The sequence below is a fragment of the Anthonomus grandis genome, chromosome 6 (genome assembly GCF_022605725.1).
Source record: "Anthonomus grandis grandis chromosome 6, icAntGran1.3, whole genome shotgun sequence".
NCBI classification, from domain to species: domain Eukaryota; kingdom Metazoa; phylum Arthropoda; class Insecta; order Coleoptera; family Curculionidae; genus Anthonomus; species Anthonomus grandis.
Window position 1 is genome coordinate 263,521 of NC_065551.1, and position 23,359 is coordinate 286,879.

Genomic DNA, 23,359 nt, shown 5'->3' on the forward strand with positions numbered 1-23,359 from the left:
TACTTTTAAAGGAGAATAAATAATTCCTCCAACAGAGCAAAAGAGTCTTGGAAGATTTTAAATGAGCTAAGGGGCAAAAATAATGTCTTGGTTATTCCAAGTACCTTAGATTCCAATATCCTCAATTCCTTCTACTGTGATATTGGTAGTAACCTTGCAGCCAATCTCTCACAAAAAATAGATCCCAGGAGCTATCTCAGCAATGTGGTAGTAGCCGAATCTTTCTTTTTTGACCCCACAAGTCTAGAAGAGCTTAAACAGTTAATGGTTAATATTAAGAATAAGAGTTCATTAGATTGGGATGGGCTTTCTCTTAAAATATTTTCTGCTTTACCTCTTGTTGCTTTGCAAGTCTTGACCGAGTCAATTAATTTTTTATTTATGTCTGGAGTTTTCCCAGAGTGCTTAAAAAGCGCAATGATTGTTCCTCTTTACTACAAGGGTGGCGATCGCGACTGTCCTTTTAACTTTAGACCTATAGCGTTATTACCTACTTTAGCCAAGATAGTGGAACGGCTCGTTAAGGTGAGGATGGTTTCATTCTTAAATAGGTTTGGCCTATTGAGTCTTCAGCAGTTTGGCTTTCGTGAGTCTGCGAGCACAAATGATGCTATCTTTAGCTTTCTAGAGCACCTGTACAACCGACTGAATGTTGGTGAAGTTGCAGCAGCGGTATTCTGTGACTTGTCCAAGGGATTTGACTGCGTGAGTCACAGAGTGCTGCTGATGAAACTGGAGCTCTATGGTTTCAGAGGAACTGTCCTTGAGTGGTTTCGTTCCTACTTATCAAATCGTGTCCAGGCTCTCAAATTTAATGGTAATATCTCTAAGGAACTTAATATAAATGTAGGTGTTCCGCAAGGATCAGTACTTAATCCTTTACTTTTTTTTATTTATGTGAACGATCTGCCACAACTGCAGGTAACTGGCAAATTTACATTGTTTGCCGATGATACCACCATCCTCTGGCACGACTCTGATGTTTCTCAGATAGAGGCCAATATACGTGCAGATTTGTTAAAAATAAAAAACTGGTGTGATGCAAATTTTTTGACATTTAATGTTTCCAAAACAAATATCCTTAATTTTAAATGTAATACAAATGATATATGTTTAAATAATGAAGCCATCACCATGCCACCATTCATTCAAATTTAAGGAACTTGTCTTTCCATAGACAAGTTCCTTAAATTTGAAGACCATATTGTGAATGTATGTAGAAAAGTCTCATCAGGCTGCTACGCCCTAAGGGTTATTGCCACCTTAATTTATTTTAATCTTAATTCTAATCTTAATCTTAATCTTTAATTTTAATCTTAATTTCTCCATCGCCAGATCTGCATACTTCGCGATTATCGTGTCGCACCTTCGATATGGAATTTGCTTTTGGGGTTCATGTTCAAATTCACTTTTTAGTTCTGTGTTTGTACTCCAGAAAAATCGAAACCGCCTTGCAAATGAAATTTTGGAAGCAGTTTTACGTGTTGTTACAAGTAAATTTGAGCCAAATGTAAAAAAGATTGTAAGCACTATGCAGTGCCACGCTTCAAATTAAAAAGTTCTTTTTCAATTTTAATAAATTATTATCAATTCTTTATTGTCTTTATTTACCTGACCCTAATGTAAGCGCATCCTTAGGAGTTTATAAATCTCATCACACATCCACGTCCGTTTGACGTATGGGGAGTCACTGCCACTATTGACTATTTTTAAGGTTATGTAATAACTCATATGTTTTTAGTATTGATAAATTTGATATTTTTTTATTCATAAAATATTTGATTATTAAATAAATATTGTCCTTAAAAAATAATTTAAATGAGTTTATTACAGAGGGTTTGCTCAAAATTGAGCTTATTGTCTCTCAAGCCTCTGGGCGAAAGATTAATACATAGAACCCATCAATTTTGTGCTTCTCCAACATATTTAGGGACCACTAATCTTGTCTCTTTCTTAGGAAACCGATTTTCAGCTTTAACCATGCAGGGTAAGTCGGTAATTATATACACTATATTTACTAATGTTTGGATAGCTTAAGATATTCTGTGGTAATATCAAGAAATTGGTCAGGATTTTATACTTCCTTAATTTAATTTATCTTTAATAAAGTAAAAGTATAGTTCTACCAAGAATTCAATAAATACTTGATATTTTATTGACTTAAACTATATTTATTTATTCATTTTAATGGCATAAATAAACTATAATATGTTTAAAAAATAACAAAAAAATTACACAAAGTACACTCGAAGCTCTACCTGCTACACTCACATATACTTTTAACTAAGCAGAAACTGGACAATTTCAATAATAAGTAAAAATATTTTCAATTAAAAAGATACTTTAAAATAGTCTTCATTTGAATAGCATATCGCACTATCAATGGAAAAGTAATGTATATCAAAAAAAGTCAAAACTGAGATTTTTATTGAGTTTGCTCGAAAAGACGATAATTTACTAAATGAAAAAGTAACACATTCGAAAAAAGGGCGGGAAATATTTAAAAATGTAATAAAACAAATTTTAACATAAAACTATAGCAAAAAATTTCCAATGTAAAAGTAACATATTAACGTATACTGCCCATAAAATCAAGAATGTTTGACAGACAAAATAATGCAATACTAACACATCTAAAAATGTAACACTATTAACCTGTAATAACTAATTTTTTCCTATTAAATTTAAAGTGTTAAATTAACGCAAAATAAAATATATCATTTTTACATTAAACATCTATTCTCATAAAGTTAAGAAATTAAAGAAAAACACGAACATAGCATCAAATATGTTAGTATGTCTTCAACAACTTACTGAGGAAATTCAAATACAATAACGCCACAATGCAAAAAACGTTGATATTTTATTAGCCGTGCGTCAGTACCTGCGAAAGGTATGCCAATTATTCTTCTCAAGAAAAAGTTCAGCTTCAAAGTGAATACGACAAACACGTTGATGACAAAAATAAAGCTCAACAAGAAAAAGAGATTGATGTATCAAATGCCTTAAAAAATTCAACTAACTCAAGTTGTAGCTGTCTATGATTTACAGTCCGTCCTTACCACACCTTGCTCACAAGTCTCAGACTTTTATTACAAAAGAGGGTTCATGCTACGTTTGGTCAGAGAATATTGCAAAGCGCGGTGCAAATGAAATTGGAAGTTGTATTCTGCAATTCCTAGAAAGAAACTGCCAAGAAAAACATGTTACTTTTTATTCTGACAACTGCGCCGGGCAGAATAAAAATAAGTACATCGCTAGTTTGTATTTATATGCAACCACTGTCCTCGAAATTCAATCAATAACGCATAAATTTTTGGTAACAGGTCATACACAAAATGAAGGCAATAGTATGCACTCATGCATTGAAAAAGAAAAAAAACGTTTGTTAAAAGGTTGACCTATTTTTATCCCTTCTCAGTGGATTCCTAAGAAAGTAAAAGAAATGGATCAATCTGAAATGTTTGATCTTCAAAAATTATCTACTGATATAGGTTTAAATTTTAGCACTGATACTGATAAAATAAAGGTAAAGTGGACCGATATAAAGGTAATTATGACAAATAAGGGTAAGCCTGATAGTTTGTTCTTTAAATACGAATATGGAGATGATGTTCCGGACAGCGAAATACAAGTTCGAAATAACTTTCTAAAATGTTATTTGTATTACCTTGTATAAAAATATTGTTTATTTAATTTTTGACAATTTGCCCTTTTTATGTTAGTTTTTTTAGGTTATACATAATTATTGCCTAGTAAAACAGCACCACATCTCAAAAATATCTGTACTTACTCCAACTTTATTTAAAATTCTAAATAATCTGTTTAACATAATACCTACCTTTTTGAACATTTATTTTGAGTATAAATATTAAAATCTAGCAAAATAAGATTTATTGTTTTCAATAGATGTTAAGCATATTTAATCCGTTTCCAAAATTTTAAATTGCAATATCTCAAAACTCGAAGTTTTAAGATACGTTACTTTTACATTGAGGGTGCGATATATTCTTTATCAAAAAGCAATTTATTTTTTTCTTAAATCTCTTCTAAAATTTTTTTCATTTAATAGAAAATTAAAATATTTTATTACCCATAAAGCTGGACCATTTTGACACCTCTTCACATATCAGAAAACTGGCGACTGGTTATTTTTATTTCTGGTTTGGTGTGAAATTTTCCAAATGTATTTAAGTTGTTTCTGACATACAGTAAATACTCCAGAATATAGAGAAATGAGAGTATATTTTCTACAATTTTTCCTTAGCCTCAGTCCACTAAAAGTCCAGAGAATGAAAGAAAATGAAAGAACCCAACCCAACCCAACATGGGGAAGAAATAACCGGTATGAAGTTAGCAGCCAATTTTTGGCAGCCAAAAGTTTCAGCAGCCAATTTGATTTTGCGTGAAGTTAGCAGCTATTTTTTGGCAGCCAAAATTTTATGTACAAACCTACTGCCTGAGGTAAAATACAATGTCTTTTTATCTTTTAAGGATTGGCAGTATTTTAACCCCAACCACTTCGCACCCGTTTGGTGGGTATCTAATGCATAAATGCATTTTAATTAATAATGCAGCTACTAAATTATCAGGAATAGATCGAGTTGTATAATAATATTAGGCACACATACTCCCTAATTAATAACAAATTTTTATATACAATCCATTACCCCTTACCTCTGCAATTTACTGCAACACATAATGTAATGCCAATTCAGAGAAATAATCACTACGTGTTAGCTCTTTCAAACTTTATAAAATGCGAATTTTTATTTCTGGACCTATTGGGAAAAGAAGCAGAAGTAGGCAATTACTTTTATAAACATTTTTAAATCTGCTAAAGCTTAAAAAAATTGCTCCACAAACTTAGATATTTAAAACAGTGCCACACTCGCTACAGAAAGATTTGTTTAGTTGCAGAATTTTTGCAGAATATATGTTATTTCTCAATTAAGTTTTTATAGAGTTAATGTATATTTATAGTTTATCTCTTTTTTGCTGTGATCTTGTCACATTTTGCCAAATATTTTAGTAATAATGTAAAAACTATTTTTATACCGCGGAGGGTTGTTGGGTGGGGTCAGAAATATTAACAGGCCGCAATATTGAAGATATTGGGTCACAAACACGAAACTGAATATAACCAAAACTTGGAACATCGATGGACTGGAACGTAACAACATGGGATTTTTGGAAAATATTTTTATACCTGTTATTGTTTGAAGTAGCTCTTAAATTATATGCTATATATGTAATAGATTAAAAATATATTATACATATACATAACAATTGTTTGTCTAATAATTTCGTAAATTAGAAAACGTTGAAGTGTAACCAATATAAAAATTTCAAAAAATCTATCTACGTTTACCTTACTTTCTAAATCCTGAAAATTAAAAACATCACAAAAAAAATCTTTTTTTTATAGGAAAAAAATTATCATTTACAAAGTCATAAAGGTGAACCACCCCTTTGACGGGCGGTAAAGGGTAATGGATGGTATATGAAATATTGTTATTAATTAGGGAGTATGTATGCGAATCTTATTTTGCAACTCGATTTCCTTCTGATAGAAAAAAAATATTTATAAATTCATAAGGGTGAACCACCTCTTGGATGGGTGGTAAGGGGTAATGCATGGTATATAAAAATTTGTTATTAATTAGGGAGTATGTGTGCCTAATACTATTGTACAACTCGATCTATTCCTGATAATTTAGTAGATGCGTTATTAATTAAAATGCATTTATGCATAAGATACCCGCTAAACGGGTGCGAAGTGGTTGGGGTTAAAATACTGCCAATCCTTAAAAGATAAAAAGACATTGTATTTTACCTCAGGCAGTAGGTTTGTACATAAAATTTTGGCTGCCAAAAAATAGCTGCTAACTTCACGCAAAATCAAATTGACTGCTGAAAATTTTGGCTGGCAAAAATTGGCTGCTAACTTCACACCGGTGAAGAAATATAAAGCACAACTTGAAGACTACACAAACATACCATTGTATACAATCATATGCAACCATCATGTTCCCTCTGTAGCACACCATACTAGTGAGTTAAAAAATAGAAGCTTAACTGTTCTCTAAACAAATACAACCTAAATCCTGACTTAAACTTAGTTCAATTCAATTCTCAAGTAGTAAATCATTGTTTGGCAACAAATTACATGTTTTAATTGCATTACAAGTAAAAGACTTTTTGTATGTTCTTATATTATGTCAAGGAATAATATATTTAAATTTATTTCTGGTATCTATATCATGGACATTTAAATTGGTTTTAATTTTTTTTTTAGAGATTTAGATATGAATTTTGAAATAGTAATTAAACCATGCATAAAAACACCCAAATGTTGAGTTTTATGGTCAGACATATTTAACCAGCTCAACTAATTTATTTTATGTGATACATATCTGATTTTCTTAAATTAAAAATTAGATGAATGACATGTATTCAAATGACATGTAGGTCAAAGTCAAAAATAGCTTTATTGATAATAATATGTAACATAATCTGTTGTTAAAAAAGCATTATATACAATATAAACCTTAAAGATAGTTAACAACATAATCTTTTACAAAAATATAAAAATTTCAACAATTCTTATATACCTACATAGAATATAGAACACACCCAAAGAAAAAGTAGTAAGAAGTCACATCACGCTACACAAAACCCTGTCAAAAATTTGTATTTAAAAACTCGTCTAGAGAATAAAATGCTTTAGCAAGTAAAAGTTTATTTATATTTTTCCTAAAACGTTTTTCACAATTTATTAGCCTTATTTAAAGGGGTTAAAAAGCCTTCTGCCCCCGTACACAATAAAGGACTTAATCTGCTCACTTTTTGGGATAGGCAGAGGTAAAGAGAAGGTTGTTCGGAGATTGTGGCGATATTTTATGTGGACAAGATAAACAGTCTCTAAAATAAAAAGGCATGGCAATCTCAGGACAGAGTTTTTAAATATAATAGCCTACAGGGACTACGAAAGGGAGCTACACACATGTAGGGTAACACTCTTTTTTGCAAAATAAATAAAGAGCTGAACAAATACTGAGAGCACACACCCCAAAACACAATACCATATCTCAGATAGAACTCAATAAGAGCATGGTAGGCAATTTTAGCCACATCAAGTCCCAGAGAATGTGTTATTACTCTAATAGCATAACAGTTGGATGATAACTTCCCTATTAAAAAGGAGATATGATTTTCAAATTTTAATTGCTTATCAATCGTCAGACCCAAAAATTTGCATGTTTCAAAAGGACTTATTATTTCATTTTGCAAAGTGACAGTTCCAAAGTTGCATTTAAAAGTTAAAATATTAGTTTTAGAAATATTAAAAGTTAATCTATTAGATTCACACCATGACCTTACAAGAATTAAATCTTCATTAACAATATTCTTTAACCTCTTGGTGTCAGTGTCATGCCAAAGTATTGTTGTCATCATCATCCACAAAGATAGTAAATTTGCCCCTAATTGGAATTTGAGAGATATCATTGACATATAGCAGGAACAATATTGGCCCAAGAACAGAACCCTGGGGTACACCCGCATCCATATCCAGACGGGATGACATATAATAATAATAAATGCCTTTATATTACCAAAATAGTTACAAAAGTTATTAACCAAAAATGCGGCGAGATCTAGCCTGGGGCTACTCTATCTATCTATCTATATCATTGTCAAAAAATACCCTTTGTGTTCTTCCAGATAGGTAAGAATGAAACCAGTCAAGAGCAACTCCTCTGAGTTCACAGGTTTCTAGCTTCTGCAGCAGTATTCTGTGACTTACAGAATCAAACGCCTTAGATAAGTCACAGAACACCGCCGCCGCACTCTCCCCAGCGTTCAACCCCATGTACAGACTCTCCAAAAAATTGAAAAAAAAAAGCATCAGATGTACCCAGTTTCGTCCAGAATCCAAATTGCTTATGGTTAAGAACATTATGCTGTTTCAGAAATTCCATCATCCTAGTTTTTACCAATCTCTCTACAAGCCTGCCAAGCATGGGAAGCAGGGCTATGGGTCTGAAATTTGATGGGTCGTCATAGTTTCCACCCTTAAATAATGGTATAATCTAGGCATCTTTAAGTAAATGTGGAAAGGACCCACTTGAAAGTGAAACATTTATCATCTCAGCCAAAAAATCAAGGGTTGGTTGCGGTAGCACTAGGACCTTTAGTGACAGCCCATCCCATCCAGAAGAGTTCTTATTTTTCATTGAGTCTAGAGCTTCCATTATTTCACTAGAAGCTGTTGGTCCAAAGAAAAATGTTTCAAGCACCTTAATGTTGTGTAAGTATGAGCGCGGATCTCTAACAGACAGACAGAGGCAATAATATTGATAGACCCAAAGCAACACCCTGGAAAAAATGATTGCGTGTATCGGCCGACACCGTGCTATTAGAAACAGAAGGGTTCACCTCGTCATTAACAATGACTCGAGTGATTAACAATTTTCCAAGACTCTCCAGACTTATTTCTTGATTAGTTTATTTTACTTGAGTAGTAAGTTTTTTGCCAGTTTCACTGTATCGCGGTAAATTTTGCGATATCTGTTAAAGTAGGATATGAATCTGGAGTTGTCTAGGGCAAACTTTCTTATGGAGTGCTAACACCGAAGATTTTTACCAGAAATTAAGAGACCTCTGCTATACCAGGGTCTTCTCCTTTTTTCCTTAATTGTCATCATAGGGAAAGTTGACTCAAAAACATCCACTAAAGTTGAATGGAAATTCTTAAAAGGATCACCATTGTCAAGTATGATACCATTCCAGTCTATTGAATGAAAATTGAAACAACATTCTTTAAATTAACAGAAATTTTTTCTAGTGAACAACCTTCCCCACTTTTTTTTTCTTGGGGTACACTTTTTTTCACTTAGAAGAAAGGAACATAATACAATCTAAAAAATTTACATTAATGTCACCTGTCAATATTAGTGATGATGTATTCTGCACCTTTTGAATATGACATTGTTCCTCTTGACGAAGACAAGGGCCATAAATAAAATCAGCATAGTTAAAGTTGGAAAGTACAAGAGTTTCACATAACATTGCCATGACGTTTGTTGACAATTGACAATCAAGTATAACACCCAGATTGTTTTTTTGCCAAACAGCATAAATTTTGATTTTGATGGATTTAGTTGAAGCTCATGTTTTTTAGAGAGAATTTTAAGGTTCTTAGTTCATTATTAATAGTTTCATTGCAAGTAATAAAGTCTTTTGAAGAGAACCGATAGTACATTAGGGTTTCATCAGCAAAAGTTTATATCTTTTCGACATGAAGAGAGCTATATAACTATATAAGTTCAGACGTAATAATAAACAAAAAAAAGAGGTACTCCTGATATAATGGCACTAGAGTCGAGACTCCGAGTACACACGATTTTTTGTGTTTGTTAAAATTGACCTGTTTGAGAAATATGATACAATGGGATTTTGGTAAAGGTATTTCTATTGCAGTTTTCGAACTTTGAGGAAAATAATTTTATTCTATGCAACTGCCAATAATGTTAGTTATGTAAGGATCAATAAATGGACAATATTTTAACATCGATGACGTGATTTTATCTGTGCCGCAAGCATTAGTTTTCATGTTTTGAATCATTTTATGAACATCTTCTATAGGACACATGGAAAGTTTAAATTTTTTTGATGTGCTGAATTTGTTGTTTTTATAAAATGCTATAGTTTCGTCACGGTCATTAGAGTTGTGTTATAGCTATAGTCTGTTATGAAAAAATTGAGAAAGATGCTGGTTTATTAAATTTGGATCTGTTAAATTAGGAGGTAACTTGCTATCATTTGAGTTAAGGACATTTATCAATCTTAGTGGCCATGTTTTTTTTATGTTTTTCTGTTTATAAATAAAATTGAGATGGGCCTTTTTTTCGGATCTCAGTACAGAAACTGTAAAATTACGCAACTCTTTGAAGTAGTCCCAATCTAGAGATTCTTTAGTACACTTAAATTTCTGTAAGGCTTTATCACGCTCCTTCATGACAGCATTCAAATTTTCTGTTAGTCACAGAGCATGATGTTTTGTCACTCTACATTGTTTAAAGGAAGCATGAATATCTATATCATTCTCATAAACAATGTCCATCCAAGGAAAATTGTAGAGATTGGAAAATAAATCATTTAAAACAATGATGCATAGCAAGTTTTGATACAGGTTTGTTAGATTTTAGATTTAAGCCAACAAAAACGAGTCTGTGATAAGAGATTGTATCGGAAGAGAGTGTACCAGAGGATGTAACTAATGTGGTATCACTGATAAAAATTGGATCTATAAGCTTGCTTGAATTTTGAGTTATGAGAGTTGGTCCGTTGAGTATCTGTACAAAATTATTTGAGTTAGAACAGTTCAGGACAACATCATTAAAATCAAAAATATTAATATTAAAGTCTCCTAAACATATCAAAATTTGGAACAACGTCTACATCTAAATGATCTTTAACATAGGTATCCACACCGCCTCCTCTACCATCTCTGTTTCTCACATAAAAATTATAGCCTGGCATTTTGAAAACAGATACATCCTGACCATTAGAAAGCCAAGTTTCTGTGAGTAGAATAACATCAAAATTATTTGAATTTACAATCAAAGTCTAAAAGTAATTAAAAGCTGTATTTATTGAGCGCAGATTATAATATGGGCTACTTTCATTTTCACAGCATAAAAAATTCGAAAATAGCTGTACTTAAACTAATAACTCCTTTAAACTAAATATTAACGCTGCAAAAAACATCATTACTGGTAAAATTTCGCATCTTCATAAGACATCATCTTACCTCAAATCAAATAACCTCCTTAGTAACTTTCAGTATGGCTTTGAAGAGGGCCGGAATACGGATGATGCCATTTACAATTTCTTAAATGATCTATATGCCCAAATGAATGGCGGTGGTGTTTCCACGGCAGTCTTTTGTGACCTTTCAAAGGCATTTGATTGTGTTAGCCATGAGATTCTGCTTCTGAAGCTCAGCTGCTATGGTTTTAGAGGCGTAGCACATGCTCAGTTCCGTTCTTATCTGGAGGGTGATCATCAGCAAGTTTTTGTGGGCTCTGAGATCTCAGAAAATCACGATAATACAGGGATCGGTCTTGGGTCCAATTCTTTTTCTTTTGTATGTCAAAGATCATACAAATCTGGACATTAAGGGGATAATTACATTTGCTGATGACGCCTATTCTTTGGCATGGACTTAGAACATAGAAAGGCCTTTCAATGTTCTAAGGGCATGGATCAAATAGTGAGTCCTTTCATCTGATCCTGATGATGGACCTCCAGAGGATACGAGACTGGTTTGATTCAAATAGGCTGTCATTGAACTTCAATAAGACCAAAATCCTGACATTTTGGGGTAAGCTTGGGGATGTGTCCATTAGCGGTAATCAAGTTGCTGAACATTCTAGCAGCGGATTTCTTGGTGTCATCATTGATAACAACCTTAAATTTACTCAAGACGCACTTGATCTTGCTAGTAACATATCAGCTGGTTGTTTTGCCGTCAGGGTTGCAACTGAAGAGCTTCGTACCAAGGTCCCATCGAGTCATTGTCGAGTTTCGTCTTCGCTACGGTATTTGTTTTTTGGGGAATGCTAGCAATTATCTTATCCATTCGCTCTTTATATTGCAAAAGAGGGCCCTCAGGTATATTTGCAAGGCAAAACCTCAGGATTCCTGCCGCCCTCTATTTGCTCGAGAAAACATTCTCAGTCACCTATGTGTATATACTGGGAGTTGCTAGCATCATGTTCAAAAATCGGTATAAATATATGGCAGAGGATCCTAGGTATGTGACACGACAAAGGAGGAACCTGCAACTACCCATTCCAACGTCTGCTCTTATTAAGAAATCTATTTTTTACGAAGGTATAAAAGTATTCAATCACCTGCCATTCAACATTAGAGATCTTGCAACACTTACATGCTTTAGGCATAGGCTTAAAAACATCTGACAGAAAAGGCCTACTATACCCTTGAAGAGTTTTATGCTTAATGTTTTGTGGAGTCTGCATGTTTTTGTATGTATATAGATTTTTATTTTCCTCCTTTTTATGTATACATTTCTCTCTTTTACTGTTCTTATTATGTTTTTTTCTTAATTTAAAATGCTTCGTTAACAAATATTTGTTCATAGCAATAAAGCTTATTTTGATTTAATAAAGATGGCTCCAGAGTATTATTCATATTCATACATTTACCAATCATACAATATAGAAAAAAAAAATATATCAAGAAAATAATAACACCCCCAAGTACAGTTGTTATTGTTGTTAACAATTATGAACAAAAAATGTGCAAAGAAATATGCAGGTCGAGTAATTTACTAATTAAGTGGGTTTAAGCAGGCTTTAAGTAACATAAGATAACTCCAAATAATAAACAAAATTAATGTAAACAAAATAAATGCGCCCTAGTAACTGCTTATAAAGATAAATAAAATATATTATTACTTTTAATTTACTGCAAAAACAAAAAACCCAAAATTAAACAATTACCATCAAGCATTTATAACAAGTAAATCATGTAATAAACGATTAACCACAGTATTAGCGTGCCCAAAATTATGGCATTACTGGCATGTTAAAATGATTATTGTTAAAAAAAAAACGAAAATTGCAATAAATAATAATATAGGTACCAAAAAAAAGCTAGAAATCGAAAATTTCTACCAAGCAGTACACAAGTTCGTTAAAATTGAACTAATATAAATACACATGGTTTGTTGTTATTAATTTTAATTACGTACGCTCGGCTGCAATTTATCTAAATCCTCTAGGCACTTCACTCTATGCACTGTGTCAACAGTTTTTTCACAAATAACCCCGTTGTAAGACCATACTGACTTATAGGATTTTTTTTTTCCTGCAGCGGATAATAAATTCACGCAGTACTGTGTTACATCTTCTTAATTATAGAATTCGTCGATTTAAGAAGTATCCTATGTTTAAATACACAGCGTCTCTTATAACCTGGATAAGTACTGACGATGGTCGGCCGGTAGAATTTTAGTAGTTTTTTTTAGTTTTTACATTTTAGTACGAATATTTTCGTTTTCTAAGTAAGGTACTTTAAATATCTTAATGTTAAGGTTCTGGGAAACTTAATCTTGATCATCAAGGACGCGCTCTGTTCTTTGATTGGCGTTCTTTAAATTCAAAACCTCCTTACGTAGGTCACAATAATTTGATCCTGCTGTTGAAGACGCTCCTCAAATTTCTCTTAGACAAGAGTAAACATTCTATCGACTATAGATTTGTGGAATTGATCCGTAAATATTGACAAGATCGCTTCTTGATAACACTATTGTAGACAAATGTGTAATTTTATAAGTTCACTTAGGAACTTCGGCTTTTATCCACTACTAGAAAACTCCGAATTACTTCTACAGATTCTTGTAGATTAGGATAGAAACTTCTTTGGGGATTACTTATTTCTTTAATTGCCCCTGAACAGTAAACAAAATTAGATACATTTGTCAGACACAAATCTTGATTTTAGTTGGAGACTATGCTTTGTATATGAGAGCCTAAACCTTTGAACATAGTACTGGAACTTGTACCAGAGAGGAAGGTTGTACTTGATATTAGCCTAAAAGTCTAAACATTTTGAGATAAAAAGGTAATAGAGGTATAACAACAAATTTTGATATTTCTTGAAACACAAGATTGATTTTTGTGATATAATAATATTGAGTGAACGTCATAAACTTAGCGGCCTACAGACGATCAATATTATTGCGCAATAGTTTATATTGTGCAATAATATTGACCGTATATGGTTTATATTGAGAGGTTGCACAATATATTGTGTCAATCAAAAATAGTTTGATTTTGATTGTGCAATAGAGATTTATTGTGTCGTTTGTGGATAATATTGCACAATATTACAGTTTAAATTTTCTTTCGTGCTGGTCTGTATACAACGATGGGTTCAAAAGCAAAAGAGGAAGAAAGAACGTTTATTTTAGATCTTATCGAGGTTTACCACTCTTTGCCAGCTTTGTGGCATACAAATGTTGCAGAAATATAAAGAGAAATACCCAGAAGCTGATAAAAAACAATTAATCAGTAAACTAAATTCACTACGAACTAACTTTAGGAAAGAGCTGAAAAAAATTAATGATTGAGAACGTAGTGGAGTAGGTATCAATGACGTAGTGGAACCCACATTGTAGTATTTTAATGAAATGAAGTTTCTAATCGGTATTGAAGAACCATGTAGAAAATAATATCAATAAATCAGCAAGAATAGAAGAAAAAACAGTAAGTACTTAAAATATATATATTTAAATGCCTTTTATGTACTATGCAAATTTATTTTGCCATGCAACTTGGCCTTCATTATTAAAATAGTGGCAATAATTATTATCCCTGACATATTTTGCGTACACAGTTGAATTCCGGGAGGGGGTGTCTGCAATAATGTTGTTGGTGCAGTGACTCTCCATGCGCCTTAAATAATTTTACCCGACTTCTGATCTTCAATATCGATGGTAGTTTTATCAATGTATGTATTTGATTGTTTCCTTCTTAAATAATTATGTAAATAGCAACACGCTAAAGTAATTATCCGAGCTTTTTCAGGGCTTAGCGCATTAGGTCGTTGAAACACGCCAAATACAGAGCACGACTTAGGCGGTAATTAAATATCCGTTGTTCTGCAGTTAATCCAGTTTGTGCATAAGGTTTCATAAAATTTTTTGTTAATGCGAAAGCATTATCACCTATGAAAACAAAGGGCAATGTTTTATCACTATTCTCTAATACAGTAGGTTCTGGAATTTTAAGTTTGTTATCCGATAAGGCTCTGCCAAATGCAGTGGCACTCAAAACACCTCCATCAGATATTCGTCCATTAATTCCAGCATCGACCATTAAAAATTCATAATTTGAATTAACAACACACGATGTGTACTAAAAAATTTTTTATAGTTATAATAGTATGAACCGCTGTGGGGTGGTTGCTTAATGGACACGTGTTCCCCATCTACTGCCCCCAAACAATTCGGAAAATTCCATTGATTTTCAAATCCTCTCGCAACAGCCTTCCATTCTTCTTCTGTCTCTGGAATCTGAAATGAAAAATGAAAAGAAGAGAATTAGACTAGTTCTTTCAAATAGTATAATAAGTTTTCAAAACATTATTGTTTACAGAAAGCAGATGGTCCTCTCAAGAAAAAAAAAGAAAAAAGATGATACGACTGGGTTACTAGCTTTAGCTCGCAAAGAATTGGAGAAACCAGAGAGTGACTTCGAGAAAATCGCTGCTGCCTGGGCAATAAAACTAGCAAAAATGAAACCAGACCAACAGTTATTTGCAAAGAAAGGTATCAATGACATTTTATTTGAAGGCCAGTTAGGAACTCTTCACAGAGATTCCATACAAATTAATGTAAGTCGTACATCTACTCCCTTCACCTATGTCCCACCAGGGCCGGCAAGCAACGCTTCATCGTATGAATCATTGCAATACTTATCACCTGGGTACAATAACCAAATGCAGTCTGGTAATCAGTCAACTGATACTGCTAGTAATTTTTTTTCAAACTTTGCAGATATTTAATAATGTAAATTTAATTATGAAATAAACTAGTTAAGTTCTATTCGCATGTTGGTTCTAATTGTTTTGAATTACCTTTATATTATCCTTTAGCTTGTAAATTATAGCTGCACAAGTTTCCATAACAATTTCACCTATGGATTGTGGAGATATGGCACTGGTGAATTTTAAATCTTGAAAACTGTTGCCTGTAGCTAAATATCGCAGTGTGATTGACAGTCGCTGACTAGCAGGAATAGCATCTCTCATAGTGGTATTCATTTTTTCTATTTCAGGTGTAACCATTTTTAATAATTCACTAAATGTTGTATAATCCATTCGTAGAAAGTTTTTAAAATCAGCAGGGTCACTAACTTTTAATTTCCTTAATAGACATTCATGACTAAACTGGTTCCTTTTCTTAAACCATTCTTTCATCCATTTACTTCTAGGCTTTTTTTTCCTTTTCAAACATGTTGCCAAAACAATGGCAATAGCACTTTTTTCTTATTCATTTTTCTTACATATCTTACCTACAAAGTGGAAAACAAAACTAATTATTGCGCCATATATTGAATATAGTTATTACACAAATATATTGCACTGTTTGAGAACGACTAGCAATATTATTGTGCAATATTTTGCGCAATAATATTGATCGTCTGTAGGCCGCTTTAGTCCAAAAAAAAATGTGATATATTTATATTGTGATGGGGATAGTTTTATTGCTTTTGAAAATATACTTGTTTTTACTAAAAATAATTGAAACATTAGCATTGAAATCCTAAGGCTGCCCACCTTTAGTGTATCAGCCACTAAAATAGGCCTTAATAGTAAGGTAATATAGCATATAATTTTTTTACTATATATGGATACTACCTTCTAGTAATGCGGTACAGATCCTAAATAATCGTCAACATATTCTTGATGAAGATAATAGCCAAGATATAAATATACTATAGATATAGAGGATGTAAATTTTATTATTTTAGCGTTTTTACGGTTCGTTGGGTGTAAATTAAAACAATCAAAAATATTCAACTAATTTATTTAAACACTTACGACTACTAGAAATATTTATTTTCACTGTACTTATTTACTATTTATGTCTAATTGAAATCTCGCGCCAATATTCCGAACTTTACTGCAGTGAACTGACAACTGACTCCAAGCGGCGACACAGCTGATCATTCCGGAAGATTCGCTGACCTTCGAAACGTCGTGCGGTGTGCCATTTGTGTCATTCCGGAATGACACCGAATCAGCTGGTTTATCAGTGTTTACATTAGGTTTGTTCTCACTGCAAATTTCTTACAAGTTTGAAACTGTTTCCAAACCATTCTTGATGCGCATGCGTAAAATATTACAACTTCTGATCGATTTGAAACCGTCTGTGCGAACAGCAAGTCAGCAAATACGGGTTGAGTGGAGAAGAAAAATAACCTCGCTTTTTTATACCAGTGGGAAATGGGAAAATAAATAAAACATAAACAAAACAAAATTTACACTACAACCTTAAAATAGCTGTATATTATTAATAGAGTTTAAGATTGTGTGATTATTTGCTACTTCACTCACTTACGGCTTACTCTAAAATGGTCGAGAAATTCTATTCTATTAAATTGGGACACAGTTTTATCAAAATAGTTTTGATTTTTGGGCCTTATCCTCTTATCTTCTTTAAAAGTCTCTGTCGGAATCAACAAAATTCTGATAAGATTCTTCCGACACTTTAAATAAATCCGAAAACAAGTCTGACTATCAGATGACAATCAGAAATTTGTGTAAGAACACAAAGTTTTGATTTGAAACCGATCAGAAGTTTCTGTGCGAACGCATTTTACTGTATTGCGCATGTTTATTTGTCGAAAACTTGTTTCTTACTGCTGTGAGAACAAACCTAATATCGTTACGATATTTTAAACTGTTCTTTAGGAAGATTTATTTTCTGATACATATCAAGTTTAATATTTATGAAATAATCATTGCAATAATTCGCCGTCTCCATGTTAGTGGGTTGGATTTAAATAAAAATATCTTTTATTTTTCTTTTAGATCGAGGAATGGCAACTTTAAACCAAATGCATCGTACAGGCCCACACCGGAAGCCACGAATAAAAAAACGCCCTTTGGATGGCAACCCCTTTATGAAAGGGGTTGTCCTGAAAACCCTCATTAAGAAGCCAAAGAAGCCCAACTCTGCGAACAGAAAGTGCGTTTTAGTAAGGCTGTCTAATGGAAAGGAAATGGTGGCTTATATTCCTGGAATAGGACATAATCTACAGGAACACAATATTGTTTTGTGCCGGGTTGGACGTGTGCAAGATTGTCCCGGTGTTAAACTGAAATGTGTTAGAGGGAAATATGATTTAGGGCACGTAATAAAGCCAACTAAATAATGTATTAAAAGCCTGACGAATAATTACGACCTATATAAATATGTCATGTAGAAAGATTTTGTAAATAAAAGTTTTAAAGAAGGAAATTCTGGCTACTGAGTTGTCCCAGCAGTTTATCGCTAATAAAATTTTCGACATGAAAAATATCTCTATTTTTCATTTTATTCATCAGTCTTGTGTTATGTGTCATACAGTGCACATCTCGGTTGGTGGTTCAGTCACTACTATTAATTTGAAAATTTCGTAGACTTCGACTATTAGTCGCATAGAATTGCAGACTCATGTTATCAGAGCATCTAGTAGCTTCTTTGTATCGTCAGGGTGGACACGGATGTCAAATAATCAAGTACCTCTTGGAGGGAAACATAATCAAAGAACACCAGTCGTCTGGTGTCTAACTCGAATAATAATAATAATAATCCAACTGTCCTTGCAAATTAGCAAAACGCTAGACTACATATTTTATGATGCATTCCAAATAACTTTTTATAAGATGCGTCAGCGTTCATGAGCGTCTTTATGAATTACGGCGGGAATATTATGATGACGTCCACGTTTCAGAGTGCCAATAGTTTTTAAAAAGAGTAGTGCAAAGCAGCGACAATGGCCCCAGTGAATTAAGAAGCCTCCAGATGAAGAATTGAGAGAAACAGACAAGAATCCCTTAACCTCACCACATCTTCCAATACTCTTCCCAAATCATATTTTTCGCATGCTATCTCTTCACTAACAATTCGTCGAGAACTCTTTTACCGAGTCGTCCGTGAAAACGAGGCGATGAGGAAGAACTTCATGCACTCAAAAATGCACCACCAGCAACGAAAACTTTAAGGTACTAAACGCCTCTTTCAAACGGGACAATTTCTCCTTAAAAACAAAAATTCAAGACAGCAAGAAAACGAAGTAAAACTTCATAATCATCAAAACCCAAATCCGATTATTGTGACACAAACATCATAATTTGAGACACCGAATCTTTCAAAAAAACCTGCCCCAAAAACCCTAAATTCAAAATAACTCTAAATAATAATTCTAAATTCATTAAAAATTGACAAAAGTATGGACTTAATGGATATTAAGGAGGAACTTAATGCGATGGGTTACAATCCTGAAGGAGTAGGTTGGCTAACAACCGATTACTACCGAAAAAATGAAACCCACCTAAAAATGCTAATCCCACAACCCCACATCCCTAAACAACATTCAAGTATCCGTAGATCACGTAAAATCCCGATAAACTTATGGCAAACAGCAATGCCATAATTGTTAGCACTGGGGTCACTCACTACAAAGCTGCTTTGCAACTCGAAACTTCCCCTGCATGTATGTTGCAATTGAGATCGAAACCACACTGCAAATTACTTAGGAAGCCACAAAATCCTATGAATATAATCAGGAGCCAATAAACAAACATAGCAGCCCAAACACAGACCAAAACAGCCGTACGACAACACCAGGAAGGAACCAACGTCAGCTAGAAGCGAAGCATATACAGATCGTGTTTTCGTTCGTTACTTATAGGAAACCGCAATTTTGCAACGTCGCGCGTGTACGAGTACCTGCGACAGAGCACCGCCCCGGCCGGCCCGAGGACGGGATTCGGGGATTAGTAAACATCTGACTTTCGTGGGAGCTGCGTCGTTTGGCGACAAAATATTACGCGAAAATCCAGGCATTTTTAAAATATTTATTCTAATGCGGGTTTTACAGACATGACAATGTGTAAAACCCGCATAGAATTGTAATCTTGAAATGTTTAATATCCTGTGTTTTGCATAATGAAAATTAAAGCGTTATTCTAATAAAAAATAAAATATCAACTCTGATAAAAATATAATAAAAAATCAGAAATAAAACTCTAATAAACAAACTTAACAACATATCATTTTTTAAATAAAAAGCTCAAATAAACCGCCTTCTTTCGCTAAACAAAAACTTAACCTATCGTAAAAGCTATTTCGCACCTCTAAAAGAGTTTCAGGTAAAATGGGATTGGCACCTTCGACAATTTTGTTTCGCAACTCCTCTAAATTTGTTGGCCTACTAAATTCATGCTTGTAAATGGTCTGCTTAAGGTAACCCCACAGATAAAAGTCATTTGGAGACAAATCTGGAGATCTAGGAGGCCATTTAATATCGCCAGTCCCACTAATAAGGCGGTTAGGAAAAGTATTTGTTAAAAATTCTTTTACCCTAGCCGCGTTATGAGCAGGACAGCCATCTTGCTGAAAATAAACCGATCCCAGGTCTACATCAGGTAGGATTTGAATAGCAGGAAGAACTTGGTTTTGCAGCAACTCAAGGTAGGTACTTTTGGGCGTTTAAAGTGCCATCAATAAAAAATGGCCCTATAACATTGTCGCCCAAAATACCTGCCCAAACATTCAATTTCTGAGGATACTGGGTACGAAACTGAAAACTTCTGTGCTCGTTTTCCTAAGATCAATAACGAATAATGGAAGGATGTGTTTGCCATGTAATAGAAAAGAAGATTTCTCGAAAAACAAAATATTTTTAAAAAAATATTCGTTTTCATTTGCCTTTTCCATCATGGTTTCACAAAATTCCATTCTTCGCCACTGGTCTTCAGGAACGATTTCCTGAGTTTTTGAATACTTGAAACATTTGTACCTATATTTTTTCCAGATACGAGCAACAGTTTTATTGCTCATTCCCAGTTCCTCTCCAACACTTCTAGTGGACCGTGTCGAATCAAGTTCTAGGGGACTGCAAACCATTTCTTCCTGCCGTTCTATATCCTGGACCATTTCAACAGGTAGTTCTTGACGTTTTGTGTGGCATTTTTTATAATCTTGATGACAAAAAGATGGCTCAAAATTTATAACCACATTTAAAACCGTTTTTGCACAAGGAATCAGTCTATGCTCAAATGTCACTGAAAACAAATCTCTACATTGTACTGCCGAATTGCCTCCATAAAACCATTTAATTGGTTGAACTCTTTCGGAAGGGGTATAAACAGTCATAGTGAAAAAAAACACGAAAATAACGCTCACAAATTATTAATGCAACGTGCAGTAACACAGCAAAGTGAGGTCTGCTGACTCCGGGTTCAAAAAATATTTAAATTTTTTTATATATTTGTCATTATGGCTGTTTATACCCCTTCCGAAAAAGTGCAATTGATTAAATAGTTTTATAGAGACAATTCAGCAGTACATGCAATGCAGGTATTTATTCGAAGTAAATTTTGAAAACAAACCGATTCCGTGTGCTAAAACTAATTTAAATGTCGTGTCAAATTTTGAGACATCTTTTTGCCTCCAAGAAAGAAAGAAAGAAAGAAAGAGTATACAAGAATGTAGAAATTGTCACATCAAAGGTAAAGAACCTATTGAAAGGATCCAGGAGATAGAACGGTAAAAAGAAATGGTTTGTAGGGCACTACTTTTGGATTCAACACTGGGTATGCACCGCAAAAATGTAACGAGTATTTGGAGAAAACCTGGCTACAAATGTTTTAAATATTCCAAAACTCTGTGTGAGGTGTTTCCTGGAGACCTGTGGCGAAGAATGGCATTTTGTGAAACCCTGATAGAAAAGACAAATTAAAATTTCTTAGATAATATTTTGTTTTCAGATAAGTCCTTTTTTCCATTGCATGGTAAACACAATCCTTCAATTGTCCGTTACTGGTCCCAGGAAAACGAGCACAGAAGTTTTCAGTACTGTACTTAGTACCCTCAAAAAGTAAATGTCTGGGCTAGTATTTTGGGTAACCATATTAATGGACCGTTTTTCATTGATGGTACTTTAAACGCCGACCTTGAGTTGCTACAAAATCAAGTTCTTCCTGCCTTATTGAGCTTAGACAACAGTATTCTATGATCCACATAATCAAATGCCTTGTATAGATCACAATACACTGCCCCCGCAGAGTCGCCAGACTTCAGGGACAAACACAAAGACACACTCCAAAAAGCTAAAAATGGCATCATGAGTCCCTTGACCAATTTGAAATCCAAATTGATTTGGAGATAAAATGCTAGTACGTTATAAAAAGGACAAAATTCTGTTTTTTGTTGTTCAACTAATCTGGAAGCTAAATTGCTGGAAAATACTAGAAAGATGCAAGAAAAATCCGCCAACGTGGAAGTGAGGTTTCAAGATAATTATGCAGTAATGGATTTACACTAGGAGCAGTCGGGGCAAGTGCCCAGGGCGGCAGAATTTTGAGGGGTGGCAAATCTCAAGAAAGAAAAGAAAATATTTTCAACGGTTATATACTTATAAATTACCATGGGGAATGTTTACATGTAAAATATTAAGAGTTAAATTTGCTTTAATGAAGTAATTGCGAAGATATCATTGAACAGTTCGCAACCCAAAAAATCAGACGCGTTTTTCGATGAAAACGACACGCTCATATACATCTTTAGATTTCTATAGCTGTCAGATCGTTTTTCGAAACAGTTAATAATATTTTCATTGTCTACATGATCAAACAAGTCTGTAATTAAAAATCCGTCTCCATTTTGCAATTGTATTGAATGACAGGACATTTTACATCTTTCAATTCTTAATAACAAAAATTTTGTCTTAACCTCCCTTCGTGATAAAAAAAAAAGACGAAAGCAAATTATATTTAATTGGATACAAATTAATTTCTAAAATTTTTTATAAAAGGATTTTACTAGTATTTCAATATGATAGTTTTAGATAATATGTAATCTAATATTCAAATTGATCTAGCAACCGCACTCGTCAGGACAATAAAACATACAGGGTGTTTCAGAACTATGGGATCAAACTTCTAGGGGTTGTTCAGTGCAACAGTAGAATCCATTTGAGTATAGGAACCCATGTCCAGAAATGTGTCACTACGCCACTATGGCCCTAAGACGCGTTTAAATTTAGAAAAAATATTGATTACCTAAATAGGATCTGATGCATTTATTTTTACCTTTTGTATATGATACCATCACAACAATTGTTCAAAATGTCTTTCTCCAACCTCAATACGCCGATTTAAACGCCGCACATGATTTCGGCGGATTACACTAAAAATTTGATCCACGTTTTAAATGATTTCAAATGCTGCTGTTATTCGTCCAATTAAGTCTAGCTCTGATTCTAATGGAGTTTCGTAGACTAAAGACTTTACATGTCCCCACAAGAAAAAATCGAGCGACGTTAAATTGGGTGACCTAGGAGGCCAAGAAACTGCTCCACCTCTGGCAATCCAATGGTGCCCAAACCGCTGAGCCAAATACTCATCATGCTGAAACCACAGTTGCTGTCTAACGTTTAGTGGAACATTTTCAAGGAGTTCTGGGAGAATTTCTTCCAAGAAACGCAGATAAATAGGTCCTTTTAACCGTTCCGGTGGAAGGTATGGCCCAATTAAATAATCATCAACAATGCCT

At 33.6% G+C, this 23,359-nt stretch overlaps 1 protein-coding gene and 1 long non-coding RNA gene across 2 annotated transcripts; one reads left to right on the forward strand and one right to left on the reverse strand.

Moving 5' to 3' along the window:
• The first annotated feature begins 1,704 nt into the window (after positions 1 to 1,704).
• Positions 1,705 to 18,058, forward strand: LOC126737399 (40S ribosomal protein S12, mitochondrial). The gene is made up of 2 exons (XM_050442290.1): positions 1,705 to 1,987; positions 17,629 to 18,058. Exons 1-2 carry the CDS (start codon positions 1,819 to 1,821, stop codon positions 17,970 to 17,972), a joined length of 513 nt encoding a protein of 170 aa, XP_050298247.1. The 5' UTR covers positions 1,705 to 1,818; the 3' UTR covers positions 17,973 to 18,058.
• LOC126737406 (uncharacterized) lies at positions 14,303 to 16,622 on the reverse strand. Its single transcript, XR_007661019.1, has 2 exons — positions 15,670 to 16,622; positions 14,303 to 15,106 (listed from the first exon to the last, which is right to left on the reverse strand). It is a non-coding gene; the product is annotated as an uncharacterized LOC126737406 (long non-coding RNA).
• Positions 18,059 to 23,359: the final 5,301 nt, after the last annotated feature.

Coding starts and splice junctions, on each gene's coding strand:
- LOC126737399 (XM_050442290.1), top strand. CDS start 1,819: ATGAGTTTATTACAGAGGGTTTGCTCAAAATTGAGCTTATTGTCTCTC. Junction 1,988..17,628: donor TTCAGCTTTAACCATGCAGG/GTAAGTCGGTAA, acceptor TTTTTCTTTTAG/ATCGAGGAATGGCAACTTTA.